The following is a 17,467-nucleotide window of genomic DNA, read 5'->3' on the forward strand; positions in this document are numbered from 1 at the left end:
GTAGTCGTTTCATTTTTTTTAAGTTGGAAATAGTTCTACGACTCCTATATAGTGATGATTTTTGTAACCTTCTTTAGTAAAACCGATATTTTTTATTGTGACAACCGTCGTCTCCTGCCTCTTTTCTTGTGTTGTGGTCTTCATCGTGTGTATGTGTGCATGTCCTCATTGGGATAGATAAATCTGAAACCACCTACTTTGTTGGGGACGTTTTATGGGCTAGGACTAGGTTTTAAGGTTAAGGTAAGAGTTAAGGTTAGACATGTAGTTATGATGGTTAATGTTAGGGTTAAGGGGTAGGGAATAATTGTAGTCAATAAGGGGTCCCCACAAGTATAGGGTGACATGGTGTGTGTGTGTGTGTGCAGAATAACTGGATATCAGAAATAAGGCAGTAAGGCAGTTTGTTGTTGTTTGAATAATAATAAAAACTGATGAGAAAAAAAAACAAAAACAATAACTGCAAAAAATTATCCGGTTAGCAAACATTGTTTTGTTTTTCAATTATATTTATTGAGCGGATACTAAATTTTTTCGAGTGTTGTCGTTTTGACGCCCTCTGCTGGACAAATGTGGCACAACGTTCAAGAGCCGAGAAAGGGGCCACAAAATATAATTTAACGTTAAAGGCTAACTTCAATGCTGTCTTATTCAAAACAAATACATTAACACATAAAACATAATCCCAACATTGTTTTTTTTTATTGTTGGCCCAGTAGTCATTTGCATTTGAAAAGGCAGTGCTAAAGACGACCATGTTGACTTACTAAATTCATGAGCCGCAGTTCAGTTCAGTGATTTGTTAGGAGACTTTGTCAACAGTTATAAACACTTGTAGCTTTGTAAACTACTTTGCATAGCAAACTAACGGGAAGTCTGCGGCCCTGAAACGCTTTCTTTCCCATTTACGACTGAAAACACGCTCTCTCCGGCACGTTAGACGACTGACACATGAACAAGTGACAGACCTGCTGGTGTGTTTCTTACAGACGGCCATTTTTAAAGCTCCCAGGCAAACAGAGGGGGAAAAAAGGTCATTCATTGTTGACCCACGTGTTGAGGAGTTACTTAAATGTGAAGCTTTGAAATGACCTTTGACACTGATGAAAAAAATCAGTGTTAATGAGGTCACAGCGCAAAAGACACATTTCTGGACAGATTTCTCACTCAAAGACTACATACGTACTTCATTTTGAATCAGAGGCGGGGGGGAAGTGGTGGTATCTGTCTTGCTTAGAGAACCGTAAACATATCTTTGTGGCGATATTGCCGGTAAAAGTAATCCCAGCACAAAACAAAGTGAAATCTATCTAATTAAGAGTGGGGAAAACAACAACAACGTCTACATTTTTCTTTACTAAGTGCAACTACTTGATTTTTACTTTTTAGGAGAGACCATTGCAGCCAGTGACTATCATTAGCAGATACATAAGCCAGAATTTGTCCACTTTTGACAGCTTGTGGAGCTGCAAAGAACTTCTGCCGGTGTAAATGTTTGCCTGCAGTGCAGAGACAGACCGACCGACCGACTGACTGACTGACAGACAGACAGACGAAGAGAGAAAACAACTGCACCGCAGGTTGTGACACAAAGCTAAATGGGTTCAAATCACAACCACTGGAGCACAACAGACGCAAGTCCATCTTCTCACAGGGTCAAAAGCCGCACCAGGCTTCCTGTATGGCAGCTGTCAATCAAGCCAAAGGGGGTGCACGGCACACTGAGATTGGGTGGTAATGCAGGTACAAATCCCTACTCCTCGAGGTCACTTCTCTCAAGTCACTCATTCTGGAGGACGCGCACCTGTTCAGCAGCAGGAGCCGCTGGAGTGATTCTTCCTGCGTAGGTCCACCGTGTTCGTCGGCAGGTGGTGCTCGGTCCTGTCGTCCGACGCCAGCACGTGCCGCACCGCCTCCTCGAAGGCTGAGGCCACGTTGGTGGCGTCCTTGGCGCTCGTCTCGTAGTACGGGTGCCCGCCGTTCTCGCGGCACCACTGGCGCACGTCCTCGCCCGACACCTGCCGCTCTGGGACGTCCAGCTTGTTACCCAGCACCACGAACGGGAAGCTGTCGGGGTCCTTGATGTCGGCGTAGTAGGTGAACTCCTTCTTCCAGTTGGCCAGGTTTCGGAAGCTCTGGCCGTCGTCCAGGCTGAAGGTAAGCAGGCAGCAGTCGGAGCCGCGGTAGAACGGCGTGCGCAGGCTCCGGAAGCGCTCCTGGCCCGCCGTGTCCCAGATCTGCAGCGTGACCACGCGGCCGTCCACCTCCAGCTCTTTGTTGAGGAACTCCACGCCGATGGTGTGGAAGAGGTGCGTGTCGAACTTGTTGGTGACGTAGCGGTTCATCAGTGACGACTTGCCCACGCCGCCATCGCCCAGGAGGATCACCTTCAGCAGGGGAGACTTGGACGTCATGGCTGGGCTGGAGTAAAGTCGGGTTCAGCCCCACGTCAGGCTTGGGTTGATCTCAAGGTTGCTCTGAGTGACTGTGGCAGGCTTTGGGGACATCAACAATGTGAGACCCTGATACCTGGGGAGCAAATGACATCAATAAGTCAACTTAGTCGAATAAATGGAAAAAAATTAAGAGTGTCAGCACTTCAAAACCCACTCAAAAAAAAATTTTTTTTTATTGAACTTTTCCCCCTTCTTGTCCCCAATTGTCTCCAGCCAATTACTCCACCTGAGCCATCCCAGTCGCTGCTCCACCCCTTCTGCCGATCCGGGGAGGGCTGCAGACTACCACACGCCTCCACTGATACATGTGGAGTTGCCAGCCGCTTCTTTTCACCTGACAGTGAGGAGTTTCGCCAGGGGGGCATAGCACGTGGGAGGATCACGTTATTCCCCCCAGTTCCCCCTCTCCACTGAACAGGCGCCCCGACCGACCAGAGGAGGCGCTAATGCAGCGACCAGGACACATATCCACATCCGGCTTCCCACCCGCAGACACGGCCAACTGTGTCTGTAAGAACGCCCGACCAAGCCGGAGGTAACACGGGGATTCGAACCGGTGAACCCCATGTTGGTGGGCAACAGAATAGACCGCCACGCTACCCGGACGCCCTCAAAGAAATATTTCTGCCTGAGCAGCCTACTTCAAAATGGTTTCACCCCAGCGAGAGTCTTCAACCGTCCATATCACAGCAGCGCCGGACAAAAATGTAAATGGAGCCTGAGAACAACTTGACAGCACGACAAAATGAGAAAATTGCCTGGCGGTGATCCCAGCTGGGTTGAAACACCGGGGGGCAAGAATAAGTGTGTGGGTGTCTTCTGTCGCTTTTTACCCTGCAACTAAAATGAAGTCATAGTTTGGATTGGCAAGCGGCATTCTCCGTTTCTCCACCAACTTTATCCTCCTCCGAGATGAACTCTTCCCTTCGCCTGTGGCGGTAAATGATCCATATCATGATCCTTATGAGTCCTGATTGAAGTCAGTGGTCTGGATAATGCGGTTACACAGCCATAGCCTACTCATTAGCCTGTACGATTAATCAATTTCAAAAAGTCTTATAGCCCATTTGTAATGCATCTCATATTTAACGCCGCGCATCATGTGACCCCGTCAACAACTACGACAAAACCTCTCTCCCTGGGTAAATGTGCTTTAATGGAATCGTTTCGCGCAAGTATTTCTGCAGACAAATCATGCAGGCAGGGTTACAATGGACAACATCAACGTTGTTTGGCTTGGTATATCACCCTGTGACCACTGCAAAGAATTTCATTCACTTGCACGCCAATCAATTAACCAGTGACCGAACGCCATGGCTACTTCCAATCCTATTATAAACGAAATATCTCTCTGAACATTCAGTCGTCCATCGACCAATGAGGACTGACATGTTTGTAATCTGGCAACCCACTAACTCACTTAAAATCTTATACTCAAACCCAAACGATCCAGATTGAGATCTGAGGTGACAATGACCAAGTCCTCCTCCATCTCAGGCAAAGGGCCTTCATGCAAAAAGGGCAATTAAATCACGGACAACGATCCCAATTACCAAACATGTAAGAAGTTTCATATTCACCACCGTCGCCTCTCCATGTACAATATGAAAGGGCAAGATGAGTCATATTCAAGTTCAACTACATCACAAACCAGTGGGGGGAAAACCTGATCCTTACATTAACGTACTTTCATTTTACAGGTTGCCTAGTTTCTGTCCATCCATCCATTATCCGAGCCGCTTATCCTAATTAGGGTTTGCGGGGATGCTGGAGCCTATCCCAGCAGTCACGGGCGGAAGGCGAGGAGACACCCTGAACAGGTCGCCAGTCCATCGCAACACCGACACATTCACACCTGGGGGCAATTCAGTATCCAGTTCACCTGACCTACATGTCTTTGGACTGTGGGAGGAAACCGGAGCACCCGGAAGCAGACACAGGGAGAACATGCAAACTCCACATAGAGGATGACCCAGGATGACCCCCCAAGGGTGGACAACCCCGGGGTTCGAACTCAGGACCTTCTTGCTGTAAGGCAACAGCGCTAACCACTGTGCCACTGTGCCGCCTCTAGTTTCTGTATTGGTAAATATATTCTCCAATACATGAAAGTTATGCGATTCAAAATTCGGTTAATTGCAAGAAAAATCTACCCGTATGTAGGTATCTGAGATGACATCATGCCAGATGGGTGTCCATGGCTGTCACGGGGTCCCGATGTGAACTTGTTTAAAGAGCTGCAGGTCCGACTCATCCATCATTTCAGATAGTGAACCGGACCTTAAAGAGACAGGAACGTCTCCTCCCTGTCAGTCTCTGCCTGTCATGTTATCACAGGGGGGATAACGTGGATTTGACTATCAGGAAGTGAAAGCCGATAGCCACTGGTGCCATAACATCCATCATTCAGCTGAAAGGACTGGAGGATTGGGCACCAGCGCCGGCAAGCGTCCAACCGTCCTCGTGCAAGGATATCATCACTGACCCTGCAGCCCGACCTCTGGGTGGAGGAGGAACAGCCAAAACAGACTTAACCCAGCAAAGCATCATGTCACATTATTAAAAATTGTTTTTAGGAATATTAAAGAGTGCAATGTGCAACATTTCCACATACTGGTAAATATCAGCTGCTGTTTTTGGATCGTAGTGACTAAAACAAAAATGACTTACAGCCTAGATTCCCCCCCCCTTTTTTCCCTCCCCAATTGTATCCGGCCAATTACCCCACTCTTCCGAGCCGCCCCAGTCGCTGCTCCACCCCCTCTGCTGCTCCAGGGAGAGCTGCAGACTACTACATGCCTCCTCCGATACATGTGGAGTCGTCAGCCGCTTCTTTCCACCTGACAGTGAGGAGTTTCGCCAGGGGAATGTAGCACGTGGGAGGATCATGCTATTCCCCCCCAGTCCCCCCCCCCATCACCACCGAACAGGCGCCCCAACCAACCAGAGGAGGCACTAATGCAGCGACCAGAACACATACCTACATCTGGCTTCCCACCCACAGACACAGCCAATTGTGTCTGCAGGGATGCCCAATCAATCCAGAGGTAACACCGGGATTCGAACCGGTGATCCCCGTGTTGGTAGGCTACGGAACAGACCGCTACGCTACCTGGACGCCACTAGTCTGGATTTCTTTGCCTTTTTTTTTTTAATGGTGGTTGTTTGAAGGCCATTTTGAGGATGGGTGAAACTGTTTGTGGTTGTTATTCACGCTGCTGAATGATAAGAAACCCACATTCACGTAGAAATTACACAGTTCGACAAATGAAACCAGTATCATTACAAAAAAACAATTACTCATCCCTATGAATTTTTCACAAGGTATGTCCAGTTATAGTAGCTGGCCTGCAGGACCTCTTTATTGAGTAACACACAGTCTAACTCGATTTGGAGATGCACATTATAAACGCACAAAAAGTCCCACAGAGAAAGAAGACGACTGTTGCATAATGAAATATGCTTTGACTCATGAAGGTATTAGATAAGCTGAGAAGAAAGGAGTGAGGGCGGCACACTGAAATCAGCAACCTTTCCCCCGGCGTTGCCCATTAAAATAAGCATTGGCAGCATTTCAGTGTCCATACCTCACCCCTTTGTTCTATGTTCTGTCATTTTCATCTTGCACCTGAATATTTTTTGCTGGATCGTGCACGCTTGACTTCCTCTTCCGAGGTATTAGATAAGCCATTACGTAAGAAGGCGTACGACGCTGGAACCAACATCTATGAAGGAATGCCTGTGACACCCAGCCTTTTGTACGGCCATCAGGCCAAACGGCTTCTAGGTCGTTCAACTGCGCAGTTGCCGAGTTTGAAATACCGTCCGACCTAGACGATTAAATCCAAATTCAAAACCTCCCTAGGTGTGCAGCACAGCGATGGCAACCCACTACCATCCAAAACAACACTGGCATAGTGCAATTTTGCAGTCGATTAGGGCAAAGTTCATCAAACGTAAAGCAAAGCACGTTTATAAATATACAGTGCATCTGGAAAGTATTCACATCCCCTTCACTTTCCCCACATTTTGTTATGTTACATCCTTATTCCAAAATGGATTAAATTCCTTTTTTTTCCTCATCAAGCTACACACAATACCCCATAATGACAAAGTGAAAAAGGTTTTGTAGAAATTTTTTCAAATTTATTAAAAATAAAAAACTGAAATATTGCATGTACAAAAGTATTCACACCCTTTGCTATGACACTCAAAATGGGTTCAAGTTCATCCTGTTTCCACTGATCATCCTTGAGATGTTTCTACATCTTGATCGGAGTCCACCCATAGTAAATTCAATGGACTGGACATGATTTGGAAAGGCACACACCTGTCTATATAAGGTCCCACTGTTGACAGTGCATGTCAGAGCAGAAACCAAGCCACGAAGTCAAAGGAATTGTCTGTGGACCTCCGAGACAGGATTGTATTGAGGCACAGATCTGGGGAAGGGTACAAAAAAAATTCTACAGCTTTGAAGGTCCCGAAGAGCACAGTGGTCTCCATCATTCGTAAATGGAAGAAGTTTGGATCCACCAGGACTCTTCCTAGAGCTGGCTGCCCGGCCAAACTGAGCAATTGGGGGAGAAGGGCCTTGGTCAGGGAGGTGATCAAGAACCCGATGGTCACTCTGACAGAGCTCCAGCGTTCCTCTGTGGAGATGGGAGAACCTTCCAGAAGGACAACCATCTCTGCAGCACACCACCAATCAGGCCTTTATGGTAGAGTGACCAGACGGAAGCCTCTGCTCAGTAAAAGGCACATGACAGCCCACTTGGAGTTTGTCAGAAAGCACCTAAAGGACTCTCAGACCATGAGAAACAAGATTCTCTGGTCTGATGAAACCAAGATTGAACTATTTGGCCTGAATGCCAAACGTCACATCTGGAGGAAACCAGGCACCTCTCATCACCTTGCTAATACCATCCCTACAGTGAGGCATGGTGGTGGCAGCATCATGCTGTGGGGATGTTTTTCAGCGGCATGAACTGGGAGACTAGTCAGGATCGAGGGAAAGATGAATGAAGCCAAGTACAGAGAGATCCTTGATGAAAACCTGCTCCAGAGCGTTCAGGACCTCAGACTGGGGCGAAGGTTTACCTTTCAACACGACAACGACCCTAAGCACACAGCCAAGACAACGAAGGAGTGGCTTTGGGACAAGTCTGTGAATATCCTTTAGTGGCCCAGCCAGAGCCCAGACTTGAACCCCACTGAACATCTCTGGAAATACCTGAAAATAGCTGTGCAGCGACGCTCCCCATCTAACCTTACAGAGCTCGAGAGGATCTGCAGAGAAGAATGGGAGAAATACCCCAAATATAGGTGTGCCAAGCTTGTAGCCTCATACCCAAGAAGACTTGAGGCTGTAATTGCTGCCAAGGGTGCCTCAACCAAGTACTGAGTAAAGGTGTGAATACTTATGTACATGCAATATTTCCGTTTTTTATTTTTAATAGATTTGTAAAAATTTCTACAAAACCTTTTTCACTTTGTCATTATGGGGTATTGTATGTAGATTGATGAGGGAAAAAAAAGGAATTTAATCCATTTTGGAATAAGGCTGTAACATAACAAAATGTGGGGAAAGTGAAGGGGTGTGAATATTTTCCGGATGCACTGTACGTGTGGTGTAAACGTGAACTGAAGACAGACAAAGAAAACAGTCACTGTTCAGTAAAATACCAGCATCACTATGGGCACGAGTTCCCAAATATTTTCACTCATGTCCAAACCCAGGGGTGAAATATTCAGTTGTGCACTAAGATGGTAAATATAGATTAACAAAAAAAATGTTTTGTGCAATTCTGCACACTTTCTCAGACCCATGGGGTGTAAGGAGAGGGCATTAAACATAGCTTTAGTAGTTTTATTCCAGCATTTTTATTTTTGCCCCTTTTCAGTGTATTAATGCTAACTAGCAATGCAACAAATCAAACAGGAAAAAGGCCTCTGCCTCTGCTTATGGCCATGCTGATTATTACCACAACTGCAACGTGGTTCTCTCACCATTACATTAGGTTCCCATAAGGGAAAGCAAAGACAAAGGAGATGGATTAGAGACCCCCTTACCGCAATATAAATGGGGTGTATGTGTGTGTGTGTGGGGGGGGGCTTAAGAGAGAGGGCTGATTTCAAAGGAAACAAGTGCAATGGATTTGACCTGTGTACTCAACTCTGCAATTAATGCTGACAAGTCGGAAAATGCATTCAGACTAAAAGTCATTGTAGTGGTCAACCAAATTAATCATGTGAATAATCTGCCTTCATATACATTAGCTTAGATGGGCCTATTGCCCCCCCCCCCCCACACACACACAACATCAGAACCTCAGGCATCATTTGTACAAAGGGTCCACAGAAACACAAACACTCATTTGGGAGACCCACAACCATTCTGGTCTAAACCCACTGTGAACAAGGTTATTTAACAGAGACATTCCTCGTGAATGGCTACACACACACACACACACACACACACACACACACACACACGAACACACACACACAGACACACACACAGTCATGTGCCTGCTTCAGCTGAAACACTAAAAGGGGAGGATCCTCTGTGGTTAAACCCCAATCATTTACAGACTATGCTTTTTAATTAATGAAACGCAAACATTGGTCCAAGCATCCACATTTCTAGCAAGACTCAAGTTCACCCAGTTCAACCTTTGACGACGAGATCGTGCAGACGGACGACACACATTCCAAGACTCGGCCTGCGGACCAACACTTCATTCGCATCTCAACACTTGAAGTGACACACCTCGGCGCAGGTACGGAGCAACAACGCCACACTGAGCGGAAGACATCTACAGATGGACTCAGACACGGCAATGGAGCCGATAAAGAATAAACATCGTAAAATAACAAGGAATCGCGTCGCCCCATCTTCTAAAGGAAAAGAGACGTTGGCGTAACGTCGTGCGGCCGCAACGCGCAGACGCAACAACGGCGTGCGTTCCGACGCGCTCGCGAGCTGCCCGTCCGTTAACGGAGACGCGAACGACAGAAAAAGAGAGAGAGAGGGAGAGAAAGAGAGAGAGAGAGAAAGAGAGAAAGAGAGGTTTTCTGCGCTCGCCCCAACTCTACCTTCTGATGCGGCTGTCGCGGCGGACGGGGGCTGTCACCGGCCCCTGCCCTCGTCCATCTTCCTGTCGGGGAGTCGTCGCACGTCGCCGTCACCGGACTGAACCGAGAGGATGACGCTCATATGACCCGCGCCTCGGCCCCGCCCACCGCCGTCATGCGTAGCGTCGTTATGAATGACGGGCGGGGTGTTGAATGGGAGTTTGCTTTGAGTACGAGTCGACTCGGTCACACCGGGAATAACAGTAATGATCCCGATTCACGTCCTCCATCAGTTTGACTTGTCTTGCGTAAACTTTTGTGCGTAACCCCCCCCCCCCAAAAAATGCGCATGATTGAGAGTGATAGGCGAGACCACCGCGAGCCGCTGTGATTAAAGGAGTGAAATCTTTTCACCCAAAAAACACAAGGTGGGAGATAGGGGTGACACAACCCAGAGGAACAGATGAGATAGCACAGCTGCCCCCCATCCCATCTGCCGGACAGGATAGCTTCGTATCTGAAAGTCCGGCTCATGAGAGTAGGAAGGGGTCTGCACAGACTAGCTGCTTTCTCTTTTTGGATGAGGTCTGTCCTCTAAAGAAGACTATTGGGAAACGAGACTTTTGACAGATAAACCGACACGACAAATAAAATTACGTGTGCAAACAGGTCTCACTGTATTCAGTTCATAGAGTTTTGTTTAATCTCAAACTGAAATAATCACCATGTGGTTTGGCTGCTGGCATGAAGGTATGGCCTAAGCATCATTACTGTATTAAACAGCTGACATTTTCCCACAAAATCTCAGCATTTTTGCGTTTTAAACGTGAACCATCTCCTCCTTGACTAAGACCTCCATTTGCAGTCATTTGCTTGCAAAATTATGGCTTTAAATTATTCTAACCAGAGCTCCATTCGCTGACCCAAATCACAGTTTCTTGTTCATGTGGACACATTCAATCTGCACTATTTACTTTGGTTATAAAATTAACATCCTCGTTACTGTCTCAACACGTTTACAACATATAGACGATGAACCAATACATAAAGGCCGGTATTGAGAAGCAATGGTGCAAATAAAGAGTGATGAGTAGAAACAGAAACACATTGGCCTGGATGAAAAGAACGGGTTGCAGAACATTAACACCGGCAATATGAAGCAAATAAAAACAAAAAAAATGAAAGAAAATGAAATAAAAGCATGTCCGTCATCACGTTTTATGTGTGCAAGTCTCTTGATGTGATCTTTCAGTGTGGTGCCGATTTGTCTGCAGCGTCAGCTCCTCAGAGGGGGCATTCCACAAGCTTAAGGCACATTTTCGATGCCTGGACACGGTGATGAGCTGCAGTGCCACGTCGACTGTACGGAGAGCGGAGGATCATGGGATATCAGCCCCAACGGCCTGGCTGTGCACAAGATTACTGACTCACATGCTCGCCGTTTTCTAGAGTCACATGACTCACCCACTGGGTGCATACTTCCTCATGAATGGGATATTGTAGATGGTTAGGGGAACACACACACACACACACACACACACACACACACACACACACACACACACACACATGCATGCACACACACACACACACACACACACACGTTTTCTTTTGGGCGGGGGGGAGCGTTTATCTGTCACTCTTATCCAGAAACTCTTACAATTAGTACAAGAGTAGGATGACCTAAAATTCCTCAAGTACCGAAATCACCAAAAACCCAGTAGCAAAAAGGGCAAAGGTCAGGGCCTTGGCGCTCCTGGCCAGTCCCTGTGAGCCTCATCAGACATGGAGGAAGCCAAGAGCAGACAAGCTCTAGAAAATGAAGATGAAGACAAGTTAAGGCGAGAGATAAGACGGGACGTCTCTGACACCAGTTCGCATACAGGAGAGGGGGGGAATGTCACCGCCCGATTTCAACCAATTTCAGAATATGCGGCTGGGCCGGGGGTCTATTCCATGACACATCATGTGCAAAGAGACCAATTTTTAATCAGTGTTTTATTAGCGGACATGTTTTTAATTACCACGTTATCCTTTACTAGTTCTCGGCAACGCATATAAAAACAGACGATAGGAAAATCATACTTAAAAGAAAATAAGTATAGTATTTCCGGCACTATGCAAACTGAACTGCCATTTACGCCAGCGGATGCACTATAAGGAAATTTCTAGTGCATGCTATAGTGCCGGGGCGTGCGCAGGAATTGGAAATAAACCTCTCATGGGGGGCAGGGTGCAAACAAACTATGTTAAACCACGGCATATTTAACGTTTGTTTAGTAAGTATTCACATTTTAAAGGAAAGGCATTGTAGTATATTATAGCATTATTAATAGAACTTGTATACTAACGCCATCTGCTGGGTGGGTTAGATAGAGGACTGCCCATAACCTGGCTATTTGTTGGGAACGCTGAGTGAGTTAGGCCTATTTTGTATTATGATAATGCATCAGATCAGACTGGGTAGAAAAAAAATACTTTTTTATACGTTTAAAGTCCCCCCCCCCCTTGTTTTCCATGATTACTGCCAATCATGGGGGGGGCGGTCGCCCCCCCCCCTCACCACAATGAGCGCACGTCCTGATATAGTGTTTGTATATTAATGTGATGAAAAAAACAAAAACGCTAGATTTTACTATAGTCACTTTTCATGTAGGTAGCTAACATAGGAAATGCTTATTTTTCATCACAATGTTTAATTGTCATACCGTCCGACTGAGCCGGGATATGGGGCTTTGTTATGATGCATTTCCAGTCCATCCCGGCCAAATCTGGCAGTGACTGCTGTCATTGTTGCTGACAGTGATTTATATCAAACGGTCCTTTCATTCCCATCTTCCTCCATTTGATGTCAATCTTTGATGACAACAGCGACAGCCGAGACACGTAACTTGTCATTACAACGCTCCAAAAGCGGAGCCTGGAGCAAACCAGGAAGTGACATGGATGTGGTTCAGCAGGGAGGAGGTGCTATTCCTGACAAGATGTCCTGGGAGCATGTGAAGTGGCTGTCAGAAGATCATTTTACCATTCTGGAGATTTACACTGATGAAGAGTGTATTTTGAATAACTCTCAATATTGACAATTAAGAATACAGTAAAAGAAACAAAAAAGGCGAGGTTGTGGTTAACACATCCACCCCATCCGCTGATACTCGTCTCCTTATTTAAAAGGTGCAGTCATGTAAAGCAGCCTGCATTGCATTTTTATGTAGGAAATGTTCATGAAAAAAGTATGTTTGACTGACAGATTCAAAATCCAAAATATGTCCAGAAGGGGACTCAGAGGCAGATCCAGCCACTGTGGTACCACTGTTCCCCACACCCACTGCAGGTCACAAAGGTCATTGCGTCTTCATCGGGGCCACTGCGGCGCACCCAGGCGGGCAGGAAAAGCGTCCCCCGGGACACCTGCGTCACCCTGCAGTCTGAGCCCCCGCACCGCTGGCAGCGAATCTTCTGCGTCCGAGTCCCCTCCAACTCCTGAGGGAGCTGCCGCTCGCTCACGCCCTGGGTCGTGTACTCCTCCCTCAGCCGCTGCAGCTCCGCGCCGGCCATCTCCTCGGTGGACATTCGGGCGAAGACCTCGGGCAACAGCGAGCCGCTCAGGAGATCCCGGCGGAGGTGGCAGCTCTTGGGGTTCCTGAGATTGGCCACCTTGCTCCTCACGCAGGCCTTGTACTTGACCTGGTTGGTGCCGTGGAGGGCGTGGATGTGCTTCTCGATGTCACCGGCCAGCTGAGCAGCCGTCTCCATGTGCTCCGACACATCGGGGGCTTCCGCACTGAGGCTGCTGAGAAGGAGATGGACACATTTGGATCTGACCGCTGAGAAATCGTTTGGGGACGCAGGGACGCCGCCTGCAGTTAAAGGAGGAGGTTTAGAGTTCTGGGAGAGGGAGCAGGAGGAGGAATCCATGGCAGACTGTCCTTCTCCAGCTGGTGAAGAAAGTATTGTTTCTCCTTCACCGTTCCTTGCACGCTCTACATCACTTTCACATGCACGGCTCTGTCCTGAAACAGAAAGGCAAGCCCCCAATTTGAGGACTGTTTTGTCATCAGCACCCATCTCAACCGAGGGGGTCACATTCTTGTTCACACTGTCGTCTTTGTCTTTTGTGCCACGCAGGCCTACATCTTGAGATGTTTGGTTGGCGTCTCTGAACCATTTCCTCCATTTTGTCAATAAGTCCTTCACTCTTTTCTTCACACAGACATCTGAGCAGGTTTTCAGCACCCTGTAAAGGACCCTGATGATGTCCGTCGTCTGCAGCTGATCCACTGAAACAAGTGACTTATCTAGCTCACTTAGCAGAGCCACCATATCCTCGTAGCTCCTGTCCAGGTTTAGTTTTTCTATATGAATCACAGAGTGGATGATCTGTTTTGCATCCATGGTGCCTGCAGAAAGAAGAGGAACAGAGTTGCTGCTGCAACGGTTCAGCTGCAAGATGACGCATTTGCCAAAGGCCAACCATAATCTTTCAAGGACCATACCTGTGTTTTTGTATGATTTTGCCCATTAACTGCAATTCAGGTACAGATCACATGTCTGCTGACCATTTCCCAAAACATTTCATAGGTTTTTGAATGTGTTTTTTTCCTGCATCTATCCATCCCTTCCAGTCAGCCCCTGGTTTCCGTTCATTTCAGTACAGTATGAAAATCAACTTGCAGATACGAGAGATAATTAATCCATCAACGTGAACATTTGCTCATCTATCATTTGTTTGTCAATTTTAGGTTTTTTTTTCTCCTTTTTTTGCGGATTGATTTAAGAAGTTGTGTTTTGCTGCGAGTGAAGACACCAACAAAACAGAATAAGTCTCCATCAGAAAATAGTCCCTGGAAAAAATAGGGGACTTGGGTAATTATATATATAAAAATCTCCGGTATGTTTCACTAAATGACTCAGGAGTAATGTAAAGTATCGCAATTTGCACTAAATATGCTAACGCATGAAAAAGACATCCACCGGTACGGCCCTTTAGGGAAATTAAGAATTATATATTAACTTTATGCAGGAATATCTCACTTAGCTCCATTAGCTATATTGTGATATATTCAACAATAAATGCTTCGTTGCCTTATTGATTTATCATAAACATACCGCCATCCGATATACTGTACGTGAAATGGCGCCAACTAAACTAACTGCACAGCACTGTAGGCCAATTCCATCCATACCCCACACGCACCAACTTTAAGTCGCATATATATTGTGTGTGTCTGTGTGCTTACCTTACTTGTCCTTTTCGTATCTCCTGCAAATACTTGACATAAACTCAGACGAGAGCGTTTCTAAGCGGGCAGCCATATTGAAAATCTAAAAATAATAATAATCGGAAGTGGCCACTAGATGGCGCCAAAGCCTCACAGAGTCAACATCACTATTGTCAACATGAATCGTTAAGCAGCTCGAACTCTTCTCGTGATGTCAGGACTACGTTAATATCCTTTATTCATACAGGAAAACCTATTGTCACCTGTGTCTCGTTTGCAAAGATGAGCTGTTCACATGAATTTCTACAATCGGAAAATAATCAAAAGAAAGTGCAGAAAACCTGCACAGTTAACGTCTAATAGACAACAACATCTAGACAAAGAAGCGAAACATGCACGTATTAAAAGAACGACCACAGTTTGCCATGAGAAAGTCACTTGGATTGATAGGAAAGCATCAAATGGAGCCAGATAGTCTAGTGTCGCCTCTTTTTGTAATGTGTGGACCCTGAACGGTGTCTCTCTAAATCTGTATTAGTTTACGGGGTTTCAAAGCTAAGCATTTTGTGAGCGTGTGTAGCTTGTACTTCTGTAACTTAATAAAGATATTTGGAATGAGGCAATTTATGAAGGGGAGCACAGCACAGATTTATAGTTATGCAATGCCCCGGTCGGCTTTCCTGCTGCCTTCCAGACAGTTTCTGTCAAAACAAACGGCTTTCGTTGATAATATCGCCAAATAATGTTGAGTGTAGCTCGGCCCTCTGTGCATATAAGCACTGTACCAGCGTATTTCTTAAGATGGGGGTGATCTCGATGATTGATGATGCTGTGTCTGCAATGTGGGCCCGGGCGGAGGAGCTTCAGCTCCTTCAATGCTTGTTGAGAAAAGCAGTCTTTTGTTTGTTTGGCTCCCCGAAGCAGACTCAAAGATGAAAGGAGGCAGGAATTTTGCACTGTACAAATTCAAAAGGTCGAGATTGGTGTATATTTTCTTACCCCTCTTCTGCTCGTGCACAATAACAGCGAAACATGTGAAACGTGTAGGCCTTTGCTGGTCACCCTCACATAACCTAAGAGAGCCAGAGCTGAAGTGTGACTATCAGGTATCGGGGCGATTCGAAGTCATCGGCTCTGTATTTCTGATAAAATCCAGGATATGCATGGATTTGTAAGCTCAGCGTACGTATGGATGGCGTGATATGGCGTGCAGAGACATGGCCTGCAGCCTAAAGGGGCATGTATGTGTGGCTGCAGGCTGAGACAAGTTCCTCAGTTCTTATGTAATAGCATGTTATGTATAGGGAGATAATTTACACTTGTTTGGAAAAATTCATGTTTGTGAAAATGGGGACCAGCTTTTAGCCATAATTAACAGTGCAGCATACATAGCTGTTGACTGGTAAGCAGCTGGTTTTCTTATTTCAGAGCTAAAGATACTGTAATATCATAGGTCCTGAGTTTGCGAGTGATATGTGCAGGTATCATGGAGCGTAAATTGTGTGTGTGTTGTGGGGGGGGGGCAGGATGCTCTTATTAGTTAGAGCAATAGAGCAATTAAAATAGAGCAATTGCATGTAACAACAGTATGACTCGATATGGCGGAAAGACTTGGTGGGCCTTTAAAGACAGAATTCACTTCAATCGCAGAATATAATCGAGCTGTTTTGCATGTTATAGCCTATGGGCCTATTTCTTAAGATGGCTACAGCACCGCACATTGTGTGCTATGTTGAATTTTAATGACGCTGCCAATATATTTTGAAAATGAACCTCCAAAGACAGAACATAGAAAATCAAATATGCTGCCTGTTTCAACATCAGATTTCCTTTGGAGAGGCTCCACTGGGTGAAACGCTGACGTTGTGGGCTTGGGCCGGACTAGATCTCCAACAGTGGGGGCTTTTATACCCAAACTAACTTAATTTCACCGGTGTGGAATTTAGAACAGTTGAACGCCTGATCAGCTTGCGTTTCATTATCCAGATTGCATTTCATTATCCATAATCCATACAGACATGCTTTCATGACACATCATAAGATTAGGAGGGCGACATTACATAACTTATGAACATGACATAGCATTGGATTTCTATGGCATCATGCTCTGTAAATAAATAAATCACGTTGTAGAATTATGCAGCTGTAGCCGACAGCTATGGAGGACCTCCAGGAAAGTTGATTTGGCGGTTCCAAGCCCTGAAAGCACTGGGCTATGAAGTCTTTGAACAGTAGCTTTTAAAGCCCAAAATGGCAGCTAGGCTAAAGCTTCTAGGGGGCTTTTCGCAGCGTTAATGTTTAACTTTTCTCCCTGTATCGGGGAGTGCTGGTGAGGAATTCATCTGCCAGTGTATCTGCAACAAGCGCTCATTCACAGGGAGATATTTTGAAGACATAGTGTTCATCTACACAAGGCACATGTTTGCGTGCCTATCTGAATACCATCACTTCACACAAAGAGTCGTTCCTTTCCTCCAGAGTGACTGACGATGAACGATCCGGGGGATTTTAAAGTGCCTAAGGACCCTTGCAAATTGGGGGTTGTGGTCAGATTGGCTGCCGAGTCGGGGTGAACGTGTGGTAATTCAGCCATGGGGAGGGGTCTTCCAGCCAGGCTTGTACTACGGTCCTACTGAGACGTCGGTCCAAACCAGCTGTGTTGATCTGTGCAACGCAGTACGAAGAGCGATGGGTGGGGTCAAGGCTAGGCCC

The 17,467-nt window shown here is 46.2% G+C and overlaps 2 protein-coding genes across 2 annotated transcripts; both read right to left on the reverse strand.

The window, feature by feature from the left end:
• Nucleotides 1–456: 456 nt before the first annotated feature.
• LOC130131378 (ras-related protein Rab-9A-like) lies at nt 457–9,657 on the reverse strand. Its single transcript, XM_056301050.1, has 2 exons — nt 9,555–9,657; nt 457–2,529 (listed from the first exon to the last, which is right to left on the reverse strand). Exon 2 carries the CDS (start codon nt 2,412–2,414, stop codon nt 1,809–1,811), a length of 606 nt encoding a protein of 201 aa, XP_056157025.1. The 5' UTR covers nt 2,415–2,529; nt 9,555–9,657; the 3' UTR covers nt 457–1,808.
• A 3,158-nt stretch (nt 9,658–12,815) lies between these two features.
• On the reverse strand, nt 12,816–15,064 carry LOC130131824 (transcription elongation factor A N-terminal and central domain-containing protein). The gene is made up of 2 exons (XM_056301602.1): nt 14,774–15,064; nt 12,816–13,933 (listed from the first exon to the last, which is right to left on the reverse strand). Exon 2 carries the CDS (start codon nt 13,926–13,928, stop codon nt 12,816–12,818), a length of 1,113 nt encoding a protein of 370 aa, XP_056157577.1. The 5' UTR covers nt 13,929–13,933; nt 14,774–15,064.
• Nucleotides 15,065–17,467: the final 2,403 nt, after the last annotated feature.

This window comes from Lampris incognitus, chromosome 21 (genome assembly GCF_029633865.1).
Source record: "Lampris incognitus isolate fLamInc1 chromosome 21, fLamInc1.hap2, whole genome shotgun sequence".
Lineage (NCBI taxonomy): Eukaryota > Metazoa > Chordata > Actinopteri > Lampriformes > Lampridae > Lampris > Lampris incognitus.

Coding starts and splice junctions, on each gene's coding strand:
- LOC130131378 (XM_056301050.1), bottom strand. CDS start 2,414: ATGACGTCCAAGTCTCCCCTGCTGAAGGTGATCCTCCTGGGCGATGGC.
- LOC130131824 (XM_056301602.1), bottom strand. CDS start 13,928: ATGGATGCAAAACAGATCATCCACTCTGTGATTCATATAGAAAAACTA.